Source organism: Pelmatolapia mariae, linkage group LG23 (assembly GCF_036321145.2).
Source record: "Pelmatolapia mariae isolate MD_Pm_ZW linkage group LG23, Pm_UMD_F_2, whole genome shotgun sequence".
NCBI lineage: Eukaryota > Metazoa > Chordata > Actinopteri > Cichliformes > Cichlidae > Pelmatolapia > Pelmatolapia mariae.
The window spans coordinates 10491717-10509561 of NC_086246.1; the positions used below are offsets into that span (position 1 = coordinate 10491717).

At 38.7% G+C, this 17845-nt stretch overlaps 1 protein-coding gene across 1 annotated transcript in view; it reads left to right on the forward strand.

Annotated features, from left to right (window-relative positions):
- The first annotated feature begins 4903 nt into the window (after positions 1-4903).
- Positions 4904-17845, forward strand: part of LOC134620527 (collagen alpha-1(XXVIII) chain-like) — a 37488-nt gene continuing 24546 nt past the window's right edge. The window contains exons 1-13 of the mRNA XM_063466730.1: positions 4904-5051; positions 5183-5340; positions 6680-7254; positions 10024-10044; positions 10136-10195; positions 12655-12708; positions 12800-12844; positions 13279-13305; positions 13656-13700; positions 13812-13856; positions 14201-14254; positions 17452-17520; positions 17622-17690. Coding sequence (XP_063322800.1) covers positions 5190-5340; positions 6680-7254; positions 10024-10044; positions 10136-10195; positions 12655-12708; positions 12800-12844; positions 13279-13305; positions 13656-13700; positions 13812-13856; positions 14201-14254; positions 17452-17520; positions 17622-17690 — 1215 coding nt within the window. The 5' untranslated portion in view covers positions 4904-5051; positions 5183-5189. The remainder of the gene's footprint in view (positions 5052-5182; positions 5341-6679; positions 7255-10023; positions 10045-10135; positions 10196-12654; positions 12709-12799; positions 12845-13278; positions 13306-13655; positions 13701-13811; positions 13857-14200; positions 14255-17451; positions 17521-17621; positions 17691-17845) is intronic.

The following is a 17845-nucleotide window of genomic DNA, read 5'->3' on the forward strand; positions in this document are numbered from 1 at the left end:
ACTATCTGACAACCAGCAGGCTCAGATAGAGCTCTACTAGTCTGAATTTGCCTGCAAAAACAGCACATGAGTTAAGCATCCTTTGCATGCCCCAAAGTAATGTCTGATGACTGATGACTGAGATTAGTTGCTAGGCTTTGTGGTTTGTGTTGCTGGATTGTTACAGGTAGCAGCTCGTTGAAAAAAACTATTTTAACATTTCTGCTGAAAAAGCTCCAATGTAGTTGGTGGAATAATACTGACGTCAGTTAGCAGCCTTTACTTAGTGTTAGACAGACTTTGAGTTTCTGTTACTGTAGCCACAGTGATCTGCTGTATGAGTTCACAAGAGTGTGATACAAGAATCAACATGTTTATTCAAACAGTCAAATGCAGCAGAGGTCGATGTGGTTACCATTCAAGCACATAAGCTTAATGTGCTATTTAAAAAGTCTAATGTTAATCATTACGGAGTTATCTGTAGAATCTACTCTCTGTTTGAATCCACAAAAAGTAACCTTTGACCTTCTATGGGCATTATCTATGGGCAAACTGTAGTATTTCCTATTTTTGATCATGAGATGATGGGAGCAGTTAGAATGCCCACAGTGGAAGTCGTGCTTGCATAGACTACATTGTTTTTCTTTTTTCTGGCCCATTTAGCACTGCTATTGAATCCACAATGTATTTAAAAGAAAAACTTAGCAATGTCTTGTCCACCTAGTTTATGAAGTCCTGTTTTTGGAGCCTTTTTGAGCTAAATGTGTTAGCCTGTAGGTAGTTTGCATGCTAACAATGAACTTGATGAATATTAGACGTGCTAAACATCCAAATTCTATTATCATCAACAGGTTTCCATGGTAATGCAAGCATTGTTTTAGGTTTATTTAGGAAAAAATGTAAATGTTTAGAAATGTTTCATAGATTGCAGTACGGTATGATTTTCCCCTGCAGATATAACTGATATAACTGGCACTACTACACTAGTGTAGTGGTAAGACCGGAGCGGGAGTCACAAGTTTGATTCCCGCCCGGTATCCAGTAAGGGTCCTGGCTAGACCCCCCATGCAAAAAACCAAGCCCTGGAATGGTGTGGCTATGTCTGCAGCCTGTCCGTAGCTCGGACACAAGAATTTCACTACATGTTGTACTCTGTATAATTGTGTATGTGACAAATAAAGGTTGTTTGTTTGTTTGATAACATGTGACCTCTTGACTTTTCATCTGATTCGTCTTATTGTCACAATATAATTTAATTAATCCAATACTTGGCTTTATAAACCCAAGTACTAGACTCTCTCCCCAACCGGTCGCGGCAGATGGCCGCGTCTGGTTCTGACGGAGGTTTCTTCCTGTTAAAAGGGAGTTTTTCCTTTTCACCTTCGCCAAAGTGCTTGCTCATAGGGGGTCATATGATTGTTGGGTTTTTCTCTGTATGTAATATTGTAGCGTCTACCTTACAATATGAAGCGCCTTGAGGCGACTGTTGTTGTGATTTGGAGCTGTATAAATACAATTGAATTAAAAATTGAATGAAATAAAACCAAATACATTTAAACTACAATTAAAACATTAAAAAATTGCATAAAAATAATTACACTCCCTTATTGGCTTATGTTGATGATGCAAAGCGAGGAAAAGCAAGTGATACTCATCACCCTTCCACTGTGATGCTTGACAACTGATATGAGGTGTTGGTGCAGATCTACTGGTTTTTAGTAAATGAAAACTAATCATTGATTGATGTCTCCATTTTTGTCTTGCGTGCCCAAAGGAAATTGTTCAATAAGTCTTATGAACAAATCACATGAATTCTGGAACAAATCTTGCAACTTCAAATCTAAGCCATGCTGCCATTCTTTTTAGGAATAGGAAGCTTTCTCCTGGCACCATTCCTGAACAAGCCATATTTCGTCAGTCGTTTTCAAATGTCTTGAACATTTAACATGCTAGCTGAGGCCTGCAGAGTCTGAGATCTAGGTTTTGGATTTTTGCAGTTTCTGCAAACATTGCATGGTCTGACCTTGTGGTGAATTTGCTGAAACATTCACTCCTGGAAAGACTGTGCGATTATGTTAGCATCCAGACTTCTGCTTTTATGGAAGTGCTCACACTTACTGATGATCAGTTAATCAGTTTCATTTGATTACCAGGACCTGGCTGCTGCTTTATCTCTCATTTCCTGTAAAGGCATATTTAGGTCGATGTAGAACTGCAAAGACTTCTGTGAAAACCTTTTACATGGCAACCAAAGGCCTGAGCTATTGACTCCACTGTGGTATAGCCCTCAGCTCTCCTTTACACCACACTGATGCGAGGGCTTGTTGAGACACATATGCGTGTTTTGTTGCTCCAAACAATCTTAAAAATACGTGATATGCATTGATGCGACAATCAAGAGCTTCGCATGTCATGCGTCTGTGGTGCTGTAACTATCTGTTTAAAGATCATGCATTATCTTGTAAAAGCAGTGATTAAACTAAAGTCACCGGAAAGATGCCTGGAGGGGTTATGGAATATCAAAGAGCTAAGTGGTTTCTTCCATAGTGTCATAAAAGAAAGATCTGCCATACACTTCTTCCAATGAAGCTATTTGCTCATTAAAATTCAATTCTGTGTCACTGCATAAAAATACCATGCCCTGCTCTTTATTGGTGCCCTTTAGTGGTGTCTGCATTTGCTCAGAGCATCACAGTACATTTTCAGATAGGATCATCTTTATTAATTTATTATCATGCTCTCGATGAATGTCAGTTAATTGTTGTGAAATTTAGAGGCATGGTGAGTGTTGCGTTTAGAAAACCATCAACAAATAAAAGTTCACAGATGGAAAATGCAACCTGTTTTTAATAATACAAAAAAGTGAGAAAACAGAGCTCAAAAAAGTGTCTTTAGAGTTTTGTGGATTTGCAGCTGTTTGTATAGTTTTTCAGAAGATTTTCTAAATTTTTTGGCCCTTCATTTTTATTAGATGTATCATATTGAAATTCAGTGCTATGCTGCATCCTAGTTTTACCATATGGTGTGTGTTATGGAACAAAAAAAGAGTCTGTGCAACAGACGTTCCCTTGATTCATGTGAAATATCCAAAGCAGAAGCAGAAACGACAAAAGTAACTTCAAGAGTTTCTTGCTTTGCTTAATCAGCACTTGAAACTTGAAAGAAAGGGAGCCGAATAAGATTTAAGCAAAGAGAGCATTTTTTTGTGACCGCTTACCTTTACCTAAATTCAGTAACAAAGGAGGCAATAACAACACCAAGTGTTATTCCAGTTTCTGAGTTATGGGAGTCTGGTTCAAGTTATATGGTTAAAGCCTGGGAATATAAAACTCCTCTGATCCAGTACTGCACAGATATTATAATATATTTGAGGAGCTATGAAACTTTTCTTTGGAACTGAAAAGGATTCATGTGGGTCCAAATTAGACCTACTGTTTCTGAACAATATAAATGAATGAATATTGCAATTCCATCCAGATGTACTCTCAGAAATATATTACACTAGTATTTACCTGTAGAGACTAAATTGGTCTGTAAATATTCTTATTAGTTTACTTAGTTCGGAGTATTGTAAATGTCAGGAAATCAAGTCAAAGGAAAAACAGATAACTGCTCTGGGTGTTTTCATAGGTGGATTCTGGTAACTTCTTTTGCACGGTGTGTTACCTTAAGAGAGAAAATTCCCTTCCTGAACTTTTCCAGTTTTTTGGATTATTGTGAATTTGAGCCCATGAGAACACACTAATTTAAAAACAGCTATATTGATTGCAATAACACTGCATCAAATGACTTTGGTCATTTGAACGGGGCTGCTTGCACTGGTTAACCTATAGAAAATGACCATGGAGTGATTGTTCCCTTGGCTTAACGGAGACTTCCAGCTTTATTTTCTTTTACTCTTACTATTCCTTTTAGCCACAAATAAATTCTAAAAATCCAATATACATTACCGGTATATTCAGACAGGAAAAACAATGAGCTAAATGATTACCTCTGTTAATGGTGGGGTCCAAAATCTGAGCTAAAAGGAAGTTAATGCTGGACTTACAATTATCAGGTAAACACAAATATGAATAAATATTAAAATGCTCAAAGTGTAGCCTAAATAAGTACTACTGGCTTAGATGGAAGGCTAATAACATATACAGCAGGGGGGTCAATGGGACATTTTTAGATGAGCTTCTGTCATCCAGCTATAAAATATAATGTGTTCACAGTGGCTCCAAGAGGCAAAAATAGTTATCTGAAATAGCTAACCTGAAAAAAGGGCTTTACCTTCAATGGTCCAGTCATATTGACAGTTAGATAACAGAGTAACGCCAGTGGAGAGGCTACAGCTCAGGAGGTAGAGCAGGTCAACTACCAATCAGAAGGGTGGTGGTTTGAGCTCTGGGTACTCGAATCTGGATGACAAAGTATCCTTGGGCAAGGATGTAACACAAAAAAGCACTTCGGTGTATAAAAAGTGCTTGGATGAATGAGGCATCTTGTATATTGAAAAACTAGATAGATTGCCCATTTTCTCACCAGACATATTATAATATCATTATGTTTATGTCTTAAATTGCCCTACTGTCACAAAACACACTGAAAACATGGATAAATACTCACTTGGAACCCAACCAGCAATTACAAGAAAATGAGCTTAGAGGGAAAGGTTACTGGTTGCTCAGTCATGTCTTTCTAGAATGTCTGTAACTGCCTCTCTACCCCACCCACACTCTCACCCAAAGGGAGCGATCATCAGAAAAAGGGCCGGACTTCTCTTCATTTAATGCAAGCTTGGGGATGGCTTGAATTTATGGGAGTCCCATGAGAGCCAGAATAAAGGTTTGGGGCTTTTCACTGCTGCTCCAGCTTCTGGTGTGACTATATGCTGCCTGCTGCATCTGGAGACTCTGCAACAACTTCTGCAACAGGCCAATAAACATGACGCACAGGACATGGAATCAAACTTACTCTGACTGAAGAAATTGTTATTTGTCCTATTTTAAACTTTTTCCTGAATTTCACTGCCAGGAGAGCTACGGAGTACAGGGCACAAGTTCTTAAGGAGTCAGCAACACTGCAAGGTATGCATGCTTGATGGCTGAGTCTTAAACATTTATGCTTGTTAAAGCTTGTTCTGTGAGTGTGTACAGGGTTTTGTGCGCAGTATTCAAATGCATCTCTTTTTTAATCGTTTTCCCTATACCCCTGTTAGAGAAGTCATGGTCCCCTCCATGCACTGGCTCCTGCTGCTGTGGGGACTTCAGGGTCTGTTGGCACAGGACTATGAAGAAGGCTATGAAGAACCAGCGGTAACCCCCAAGAAGAAGAACAAAGTATATTCTTCAAACTTCATACCTCAAAATGGCAAATGTAAGTTTTTTGTTTCAAGCATTTCTAAGAAAACCAGAGTCTACTTTTTTTCTTTTCCACTAATACTCTAATTTGGAGGAAGTGGTGTGGAATTTGTTCAGGTAAGGAAACAGTACAGCTACAGGTGTAAAAAGTAGAACATGATATTCAACAAGGACATCGCTGCAGGATGCAATCCACTTGGACTGATCGTATCTCTGAGGCTTCTCAGAATCATCCATCTCCCTCGTGACCATTCAGTGCTCTGTTACCCAAATGTTTTATTCGCTCAGAGTCCTGTTTCCCCAGGCACATTCTCTCTGTGACATATTCCCGTGAAGATTAATGTGATTTATCCTCAGCCTGTATTAGATCTGTGACCTCCTTCCACCAAGGTTGGCGCAGCAAGTTGAGTTACTTTTATTTTCTTTTTAAAATGACATGTCACATTCACAAAGTCATCACACTTTTCTGGAAAAGCGATCAGCCTATAACAGTCAATAAATCACCTTTCCCCCCTCTAGAGGACAGTCTGATAAAAATGTCACCCCTAGTAATGAAATTTGTTTGACTGTGATCAGTGGGGTCTTTGCATTTGGCTGGGTATGAAATCATTAAAATGAAAATTTCCAGCCAACAAATATAGGAAAATTCATTGTATCCAGAGGTTTGCTGTGAAGCTTAACAGCTGTCCTCTAACAGTGAAATGCAACATGTGCTTTGTTTGCTAAATACTTACTTGGTCCTTTACGCTCTGCATTTTAAATGTTAAACATTAGTTGATGTCACTTATTGGTTCGGAGTCTCATTCAACTCAGAATTTTGGCCATCACTGTCATGCTGTTTGAAAATGCAATTGTGAGGATTGAGGGGAGAATCTGACTGAGAAACTGAGAGATGCTCATGGTCATTAACCTGTCAGTCACATGATATCCATGCTTTATAGCATATCCTACTATCCAGGACACCACCATTACCTACTGTGAAAAACAGTGTTATCACCTTTTTGTCAGTTTTAACAATTACTCTAAGTGTAGATGTATTTTATAATTTAATGCTCAACTGTTGTTAGATTGCACTTGATTTGGTCCGTTTAACCAGTGACTGTTAGGCTTTATCAATAAACTAGCCCATGAGTTTAATATAACATAATGTAATATGTTAAACATAATATAATATAATGCGATTCGATTCTGACCTGAGGCCCTTTGCTACGTGTCGTCTCTGCTCTCTTGTCTTGTCTTCTCCTGCCTCTTCACTAATAGCTTCATTAATATTTAAAAGCTGAGAGATTTCAGTTTAAGGCAGCTGACATTTTTGCTTTTGCATGTTTCATAAAGCCTAACTCCTCTCTTTGCAGCGCTTGTTGATGAGGACTGCAGTTTGGAGATAGCTTTTCTTATCGATAGCTCAGAGAGCGCCAAGGACAACCATGCCCAGGAAAAGCGCTTTGCCTTAGACTTGATGGACCGGCTGCAGGGCCTGCGGCTGCAGACTGGACGGGGGATGAGTTCCCGTGCAGCCCTCCTTCAGTACAGCAGTCACGTCATCATAGAGCAGACTTTCAAACAGTGGCGAGGCACAGAAGACTTTAAGGCCCGAATTTCTCCAATTGTGTACATTGGCCACGGCACCTACACCACCTATGCCATCACTAACTTGACCCGCATCTACTCAGAAGAGTCAGATACCAGCAGCGTAAAGGTGGCCATTCTGCTCTTTGATGGCATCTCTCACCCAAGGAACCCAGACATATTTTCAGCTGTGGCTGATGCCAAGAACCAGGGTGTCCGTTTCTTTGCCATAGGAATCACGCCTGAAGCCAACGAGCTGGCTAATAAAGCACAGCTGCAGCTAATTGCTAACTCTCCAGCTTCCCGCTACCTTCACAACCTGCAGGACAGAAACGTTGTGGAAAAAGTTATTAAAGAAATTGTGAGTAAAAACAACATTTAGTTTTTGCTTGTTTTGGATTGTATGCTACACTATAGCAAACAAAGTAGATTCCAGACTGGCTTATTAGCTTTTTATGGTACACTGCAATCTTGATTTTTTAGTCTTTGGCATTTGTCACACTTACATGTTTCAGATAATCAAACAAATTTTAATATTAAAAAAGATAACCAGAGTAAACACAAAATGATGATTTAAGTTATTAAGCTGTAATGCTACCCAAGCCTTCCTATGAGACAAGCCTTTATGTGTTTTTCTGGCTTGGACTTTTCCCACGGATGCCATTTTTGTCCAGGCTCTTTCTTCCTGTTGAACCCTGACCTTAACTGAGGAAAGTGAAGCTTGCATTTCTTTAGATGTTGTTGTTTAAGGAGTTTGGAAAGAAAAGCGTCTGGACTTGTTTAAGTTTCTTGAAGACGTTTCACCTCTCAGCTTCTTGAGTTCGTAGAGCAATTGGTGGAGAGTCCCAGATTTTAAGCCCTATGGGAGTGTCCCCCAAGAGGGTCATGCACCCCCTGCACGATCTGATATCGTCGTGTTGGTGTTGTTCCCAGATCATCATACTAAATGTTGTTCCAGGATCAACATTGCAAGTGACCAATCAGAATGTTGTGACGTCATACTTTTGCGACTTCGGGAAAAACCGCTGTAAAACAAAAAACTGTACTTAAGCTGCGAGAAACCGCCTCTGTCCGCCGATCAACGGACCCTGACCCTAACCCTTTAATAAACGGTAAGCAGAATTGATATTGTCCTTGCAACATTGGAATTTCATAAATGCACGAATAGCTTGGCACGCAAAAGAATAACGTCACAACAATGTGATTGGTCACTTGCAATGTTGAACCTGGAACAACATTTTCATGATGATCTGGGAACAACACCAACACGACGATATCAGATCATCCTGCACGCACTACTGATCCTCTACCTAATCACACGAGCCAAGGTGTGAAAACGGGTGTGGGTCAGTGGGTTCACCTGAAACCTTGGCTTGGATTGTGACCCGCACCATTTTCACACCTTGGCTCGTGTGATTAGGTAGAGGATCAATAGGGGGTCCATGACCCTCCTTAGACTTCGATGACCTGGATGACTGAGAATCTTCACAGACATTTAGATGTTGTTCTGGGTTCTTTTGTGACCTGTTGTATTAGTTATTGAGGCACTTTTGGATCACTGTTTCTACTTTTCTCCATTTGTGGATAATGGCTCTTCATGTGGGTCAGTAGAGTCCAAAACCTTAGAAGTGGTTTTTCCAGACTCTGTTCCTGACATTGTTTTTCAACAGTTTTTTTTTTTTTTTTTTTAAAGAAAGAGTCATGATGTGTTAGTTTCTGAGATCATTTAGCATAGTTCATTTTGTCAAACAGGTTCTTTTTAAGTGATTTCAGGATTTATCGAGTATGGCATTAATCAAGCCTGGGCATGCCTAGTGAAAATGAACTAAGCTTTGGATCCCTCCCCCCTTAAATAATCATTAAAGAACCACATTTTGTATTTATTCATGTTGCTTTTTCTCATACTAAAATGTGTTTGATAACCTGATGCAACATTTCATTTTTTGCTTGTTTGGGGGTTTGACAAATACGCACTAACGCTAAGAAATCATGCAGGGTGCAATTAATTTTTCATGGCACAAAAATATAAATTGCCCAATTATAGTTTTCTAAATACATTTTCATTTAAGTACCTTGGAAGAAAAGCCTACGCTCATGCATGTTCAGACTTACACGTTATCATTCTGAACTGGCTAGAAACCATATATCTACGGCTCTTACACTGCTTGTGAAATTGCATGTATGTTTGATATTTGCCTGTTTCCAGAGGGGAAAAGAATTATGACAGATAAAATCTTCAAAAAGCCATTGTGCAGACAGATGCTTTCCAAATCAAATGTCTTTAGTATCTCAAGGCACTGAATAAGCACTTCCACTGCTGCTGCCATTGTTACCACCCACTGCTTTGATTTCTTGCCTTATTGCATCCCCTATGTACACCTGCTACCGGCTGCCATGGTAATAGATCTGCTGTCATTAGCAATAAAACTCTGTAGAGAAACGTGATGAAACTAAGAAACATTTTATGTTGACTTAAGTTAGGTGGGTTAACTTTTGTAAGTATTTCTGCCAAGACAATTGCAGCATGTGTTGCTCTGAAACATTCTCCAGACATGCTTTCAGGCTACTGGCAGCAACATGTGCTTCACATTATAACTCTTTGTGGGAAAATTGGGTGCAGTAAGTACAGCAACACAGCAAACCCATGCAAGCATGCTTCATCATTCAACAAGCCCCTCAAATGCCACTCAGGCTTCAAACTTAAGCTTTACTGTTGACACAGGTGGTACACATCCAAATATGACAAAGGAAAATCTTTATGGAAAACCTGCGCCGAGGTTCCCAGAACACTGGATCTGACAGACTGAATTCTCATGGCATGCAACAGCCCAGCAGCATCTACACTCACGACTTTCATCTCATTGCCTTGTACAGTCAGCATCTGTATGTCATAATCATGTAGTCCTGTCCCAGCTGAGAACTTGTCTTTTATCTTTAGTTCTCATTGAACAGCAACACTCAGGTCCTCTAATAACAGACGTGTCTTTAGACGTGTCCTTTGAAGCCAGAATACTGAGAATATTGTCTTAGCTTCAATTTTGAGTTACTCTGTTGAATTGTATATATGTAAAAAAAAAAGAAAAAAAAAAGGTTACAACATCTTGATATTGTTCTGTTTCTTCCATCACAGACAGCTGTGGCTGATGAAGGGGTAAGTCTTGAGCCTCATGTGTTTCCAGACATATTTTGTTATATATGCCCCTGTATGGTCCATCTCACTCTTCTTCTCTTGCTTTCTGAAGTGCCCCCTGCAGAGCAAATGTGCATGTGAGAAGGGTGAGAGGGGACCCAGTGGACCTGCTGTGAGTATGCCAACGTCTATGGAGCAGAAAAGTGTCCAATATTCAATAATTACAAAATAAAGTATGTAATATGTAATTAGATAAATAAAATTGGGTAACATTGCTTTTTTTCTTATGTAACAACACAAGGAAAAGAAATGCATTTTACATATAAATAAAAGATAAATATTGAATTTAATTTTACAGAGTTGCTCAAAACCAGGTGTGAGAGGTGTGACCTCTATAAAAACAAGGATCTTGAATGTTCACTAGTCTGTAGCATTCAGATATTTGTTAACACAAAGCAGGAGACTCATCATCAGTAACCTTAAAAAAGCAATCAATCTGGAAAGAGTTATATGGCCATTTTCAAATAACTTGTTGTCCATCATTGTACAGTGAGCAAGATTATTGAGAGCAGAAAATATTCACAAATTCCCAAACTTCACCCAAAAATCAAATATTGCAGTGCTCAAAGAAATTACTAAAAAAAAGGCCCAAGAGCTACTTTTCAGACTTTACAAGCTTCAGTTAGCATGTTTAATTTTAAAGTTGTTGCCAGTAGAGTTAAAAAATTGACTGAGCTATCAAAATTACATATACTGGCTCATATATATAGATATTTGGCTGGACGTCCTTTAGTAAGTCAAATCTGAACCAGATGCTTCCTGTATCATTCTGATGGATATTTGACCAAACTTGTTTTCATAGTTCATTTAAATTGGTTGGTTTCCTGATAGAGACCCTGTTTTTAATCATAGTTTCAATAAGGTTGAGGTCAGAGCTTTGGGATGCCCACTCCAAAAAGTTAATAGTTTGCTTTATCTTGCTTGTGTTATCTATTCAAAAACCAGTTTTGATGTGGGTTTGGTATCATTATCATGTTGGAACACCCAAATATGTCCACGTTTCAACTGTTTACCTGATGATTTTAGATGAAGTTAAAGAATTTGGAGTTGGTCCTCTTCATTATTTACTTTTTGTAATGTACCAGTATCACTGGCAACAGAAAAGCCCCAGAGGCTAGAGGCTACTAGACAGTTGGTACAGTGTTCTAAGTTTTGAGCCTCACTCACCGAAAGCCTCCAAACATACCAGGGTTGGGGTTGTCACTCACTATAGAGCTCTGTTTAACAGAAGCAAATAACTGCAGCATTTGAATTCTAAATATCTTCCTCAGAGAAATACAATTTAGAAGAAGTTAAACAGCTCGAGTACACTGCTAAACAGCCTTTCTTCAGTTACATTTTTAGCTTTAGTCATTAGAAAATTGTATTTTCTGCTTTTCCAGATCAAAAAATAATAAATTAGAATGACATTTAAGAAACGCCACTATGTAAGAATTTCTGTAGTATAAAGTTATGAAATTATATTTAATAAAAAGGAGCTAAACTGTAATGATTGCTCCTAAATAATGTTATAAAAAATCACCTCATTTATCAATTTTCAATTGTTATCATTTATTTTACAGTCATAATCCATACTTTTCTACTGTGCTGAAAAGACAGTGACCCCAAAACTGGCTTGTTTGATAACAAGCACAGCACAGATAACAACTCAGTGTCTATGCCAAAAGACTACTTGCACATTTTTGGAGGGAGTTTAGTAAATCTTATGGTTTTAAACAACCCTGAAGCAGTTAGAGTACATTCCTCTAGCGATTTTTTCAGAAATGATCTAAATGTACATGAGAAATCTGTAGAATCACGTCTGTTAAAGCAACCCATGAACTTCGGATTGTGTGAGGACACATCTCAGCAGATACAATGTTACAATGAAAGACTTCCTTTGCCTGCCAAAGCCATGTCGTGACAAGAGGATATCTTTTATTGCGGCGAGAAGGTCAGCTACAATTAGACACTGCAGTTTTGCTTTGATGTATTTTCACAGGATGAGAACAGCGTAATTACCCTCTCAAACCTAATGCTCCAAAACCAAAGCTGTGTCTATCTGCACACACTGACGGAAACACTGTATGAAGACAGACACACGCAAGAAGGCGTATACTTACAATGTAAGAACATGCACAGTTCACAACACAAAAACAGCAAAAACAACCAGACGGTTGTTCGGCTATGGACTTACACTCGCATGCAGACCACGTCTCTTTTGTCTCATCTGCTCCCAGACTCAGCGGCTGTGATGAACTGGAAACATGTTTCTGTTAAACAAAAAGAGCTGTTATACTGTGCATTGCAGAACAGCAATAGGAAGAAGGAAGGCTATTTTATTGGCCTTCACTTCCACTGACAGCTATTTAACATGCTGAAGGGTCTCCTGCAAGAGATGGCATGGGCCAGACTTAAAGGTGTATTGCTAGGTAGTTACAGTAAAATATAGTTATTCACTATCTTTACTGGGAATAAAGTTAATTAAATAAGATTTAATATATTTATTTTATAGAAAGTATTAACAAACAGAAATGTTACTCTGTGGATGATTATGTATCTTTAACCTTGCTACAATGTTTTTCTCTGCAGGGCAAGAAGGGTCGTCCTGGAGAGGATGGAAGCCCTGGCCCAAAAGGACAAAAGGTGCAGACTTGTATTTATTTTACACAGTTAAAGCGCATGCAAACAACGTGGGCTGCCTTTCCTTTTTAAACTAAAATTCTCTTTTTCACAGGGTGAGAGTGGGCTCGGTGGACTTCCAGGTCGAATTGGAGCAGAGGTGAGCTTAAATCAAGTTGGTAAGGTCAAGGCTAAGTCAAGACTGATAAATTAAGTGTGAAAGCGTCTTGATGCATGCTCAATCATCCAGGTAAGTAAATCTCCAAAAGTTGTTTGGAGAATCTCCAAAAGCTGTTTGGAAAATCTTTTCCAAAATTGTTTGGAAAATCTCCAAAAGCTCTTTATAAGATTGGGGAAACCTGCAGTCAGCTGAGACTGAAGAAGTCACTTGGATGAGTGACGAAACGTTTCTCCTCAAAACGCTACGTCCAGATGAACAGAATCAACTTTTGGAGATCAGTGTGAAAGCCTTAACATCGCTCTTCCATAAATCATTGTTGTAGAATGAGAAGAATGAAGTATTTTTCTGTTAACTGTATGGCAGTGCTTTTCTCTTTGTCTTTCTCCTCCTGACGTGATGTTTTGTGCACACAGGGAAAACCAGGATACAAAGGGGAGAAGGTAATGTATAATTGTAGTCTCTCTTTATGTCTCTCTCTGTCTTCATGGTTATGCAAACTTCCCCATGCTTGTGGGAAACTATAGAATTATATCCTCCGTACATGATATAATACAGTAATACTGGAAATGTGATGCAGTTCAGTTTTGTTTCAGTTTTACAACTTTGTTCAGCTATGTTTGATGTCAATCTTCTGTTTACATATTTCCCATTGTACAATAATAAAGTGATCCTTGGGAATTGCACTCTGTGTCATAAACGTGTCATAGAAAAACCATGGGATAAAAGTCCTAAATTATGCATAATGATGCTATACTAAAGAACTCACCTAACACTTTTTATTCTATCACAGGGAGAGAGGGGGGAGTGTGGCACACCTGGAATTAAGGGAGACAGAGTATGTTGCAATTTGAATGTTGTGAAACAAATCTTATATATGTTCAAATATTACAGAGTTGCTAAAGCATTGCTTGTGAATATGAAGCTTAACAAATGTCATTTATTACAGGGTCCTGAAGGACCAGTCGGACCAAGAGGAAATCGTGGACTTCAGGTAAATTTAATTTTTTATTTCTCTTGGTACCAAATCAACTGTCAAAACATCCCACAATGCACTTAAGAATGATTAAAAAAAAAGAGGACAAATTTGTATCATTAAATTGTATAATATTTTTTTAATAGTGACTGTTAGTGGCAGGTACACATCAACAGGTGTAGCCTATCCATACAGCCTTAGCATGTTGTTGTTCAGGTCAGTAGGACATCAGGACGGTATTTTTATTTCAAAGATGTCGGTCTATGTTATCTATAATTAATTTACATTAACTTAATGTACTACTTCAGTCTACTACTTACTTATATATAAGTGTGTCACTCACACACTCATTTAACTTTTAGGGCTTATCCGGCCCACCTGGTGATACTGGACCTGAAGGTGTGATGGGCAAAAAAGTAAGTACTCCTCTGTCTCAATGAAGCCAATTGCAGTGGTTGACATGTTTGAAACTTCCATCTAAAATACTGATAGTATGTAGTGTAGTGTATCACATAATGGACAGAGATTTGTTTGCTTTTACTTTCTTTTCATCTTTTTTACCCACTACCTGTTTGCAATATTATTTGCAATTTTTTGCCAACATCATCAGTTTTAAACAATTTAATTTAATTTAATTTAATTTAATTTAATTTAATTTAATTTAATTTAATTTAATTTAATTTAATTTAATCTCAACAACAGTTATGCAAAGTGCTTTATATTGTAAGGTAAAGACCCTACAATAATACTGAGAAAACTACCCCTATGAGCAATCATTTGGCAAAAGTGGGAAGGAAGAACTCCCCTTTAACAGGAAGAAACCTCCAGCACAGCCAGGCTCAGGGAAAGGGAGCCATCTGCTGTGTCCAGCTGGAAGTGGGGAGAAGGGGACAGGACAAAAGACATATTGTTGAAGAGAGCCAGACTTTAATAATAACTAATGATTAAATACAAAGTGGTGTATGAACATATAGAGGGTTAAAAGAGGTGAGTAAAGGAGAAACAATCAATGCATCAGAAAAAGCCTCCAGCAGTCTAGGACTATTGCACCGTAACTAAAGGAGGATTCAGTGTGATCCCTAACTATAAGCTTTTTTAAAAAGTGTAGATGAGACTACTTAAATGAAGAAGTTTGAATGGGTGGGTAAGTTGTATAAAGTGCTTTGAGTTCTCAGACAGAGTAGAAAAGCGCTATGTAAGAATTAGTCCATTTACCATTTACCTCACCTTATCCAGCCCTAACTAAGCTTGATTATAAAGGAAATTTTTAAGCCTTATCTTAAAGGTAAACGGGCTGTCTCATGGGGATTTGGCCCACAGAAGAGAGATGCTAGACTTAACAGGGAGCCAATGAAGGGAAACCAATATGGGAGAAATAGGCTCTCCCTGTAAGTACTCTTACTGCAGCATTTAGGATCAACTGAGGGCTTTTCAATGAATTGTTAGGATTTTCTGATAGTCCAGCCTACATTCAATGTATTAACTTGTTTTTCAGGTGATTGGCTATTCAGAGTAAGTATCTGGTTAGCGTTGATGCAACCCCACTTTGGTTAATACATCTCCAAATGGATAGGACAGTAGATTTAAGTCATTTTAAGGTGGCTGGATTTAAAGTCACACAATTCATGTGAAATAAAGGGTTAATGTGTTTTATTTATTGCTTTTTTAAAAAAAAATTATTTTCTTGTTACACACAAAAATGTGTTGATTTTCTTACTCTTCCAGGTGTGCAATAAGTTAACCACTAACTGACAGGTTTAGCCAGAAGGCAAAAATTAATGTGAAGACAGAAAATTGACTAAAAGAAAAACAGTTTATAAGTAAGAGCAGAAAACAAATGTTTGAAAAACGTGGCACAGGGATATTAAAAATTAAGTTAAAAAATTGGGGAAAGTACTTAAGAAAAGGAAATTAAATAAAATAGTTAGATGGCCCAATGAAAACACTGATGAGAGCACTGAGTTCAACTCCACTATCAGTCTTTCTGTGTGGAGTTTGCATGTTCTCCCTGTGTTTGTGTGGGTACTCCTGCGACAGACTGGCGACCTGTCCGGGGTGTACCCTGCCTCTCGCCCTATGACACCTGGGATAGGCTCCAGGGACCCTGAAAAGCAGAAGCAGAAGCAAATGGATGGATGGACTCTAAATAAGGTTTTTAATGTTGTAACGTTGGACATTTTAACTGGTGAGTCTATCAGGACTGACTCACTTTCAGAGCCACCTTAAGTGGCTTTAGAGGAACTTTATTTTTGAGCAATCAAGCCAGTCCCTACTTTTGTTTGATTGTTGTGTAGAGAATAAAGCATTTTTTACATTTAAGATAGGTGCATCTGATTGTGGCAGCCTTTTCACTCCACCTTCCACTGTGGCCCCTGTGGAAGGGCTATAAGCTCATTTGATTTTCAACAAGGCTGCACTACATGTCTTTAGAACTTGTTCCGAGAGTACAAAAGTGAACTAAAGGAGACATAAATCAGACATTCCTTTATATGTGATGGAATTCTCTCTGTGCCAGAGACTGGCCTTTCCCCTTCTCCAGCCCAAAATCATTCATCAAAGGTGACCCAAAATCTTAAAACCAGATGTATATCTAAAGGATACACTTTTTTTTTTTTTTAGTTGGACACAAGAAGTCCTCTGAAGTCTGCTTTGGGTTAAGTCTTACATAGCTGTATCAAAAGGAGCCTCCAATAATTCCAGTACCTGTGGAGTAGTACTGGTGAAACATGAAACGCTTTGCTGCATATGGAAGAATGTGACATAAATAAAGTATCTGCTCTGATTGTCGGATGCTAAATATCACACGCACAACATTGACATTTAAAATGCAATTTGATTAACTTCATCCAGCGCCGGCATAAATAATATCACAAATGTCAAGTAGCTCTACTAACTGATAACACTGATTCAATGACTATACATTTGAACGCTTTTATTGTGAGTTATGATCCGTCCCTGCTGGAACATTGGAAAGCCCTCTGAAGTAGCTCATCTGTTATTACCTTGTCAGCTTATTTGTCTGTTTCCACTTTTTAAGCCCCCAGTCCCGTGTTATACCTGCCAATTCTGCCATAAGCACACACTCCCCCACCAAGTGTTCCCTCCTTAATTATTTTGGAAGAATGTTCATGTTGATAGTCTGGCTGTCATCCTATATCACCTGAATGGCAGACTAATGTCTGGCATTAAACATTGTCCCAACTTGCTTGAAAGGGCAACAGAAGAAAAAAAATCTACTGGTATGCGCCTGCTAACATTTCTACACCCTCTTCACGCCTCTTGCTCGCCCTCCTGTTGCACAGCAAAGCTGTGATTTATGACCTCTGCGTGAATAATTGCATTCTTTAACAATAAAGCTAAAGGAATGAAGGAACCCCGTAGTACTAAATCCCCTTTAAAAACAGCTGAGAAGGAGAGGAAGCAGATCATGTATGTTTATGTGGGTGTGGGAAAGAAAGTCAGTCATTTTGGATTTTTTGTTGCTAGTTTTTGTTGTTTAAGAACCTGGGGAGCCTTGCTGATGTTTACTCAAGATTTCGATTAATACAGCTGTACGTGCAACTGTTTATGTGCCTTTGTATCCACAAGTCTGTCCCTGCTTGTCTTTTTATAGGGGGAAAGGGGACTTCCTGGGCCACCTGGAATCCAAGGGGAACAAGGGATTGGCCTTCCGGGACCCAAGGTAAAGTCTGCTACCCTATTCTTTTGGAAAATTAAGTTACAAAGGCATAATAATCCACCTGACTCTCACCCTGTGTGAGCACTCCTCTCACTTTCTTGCAGGGTGATATTGGTTTCCAGGGGCAACCAGGGCCTCCAGGTCCTCCAGGAATTGGTGAGCCTGGACCACCGGTGAGATAAACTAGCAACTCACACTTCACATTAGCATTGTAGATGATGGCAATGTAATGTCAAAATGCCAAATGTACAATGTAATGGGTATGGAGTAATTATGTCTAGGGGGTACTTAAACGTCTGGATAAATAAATAAATAAATAAAATGCGAG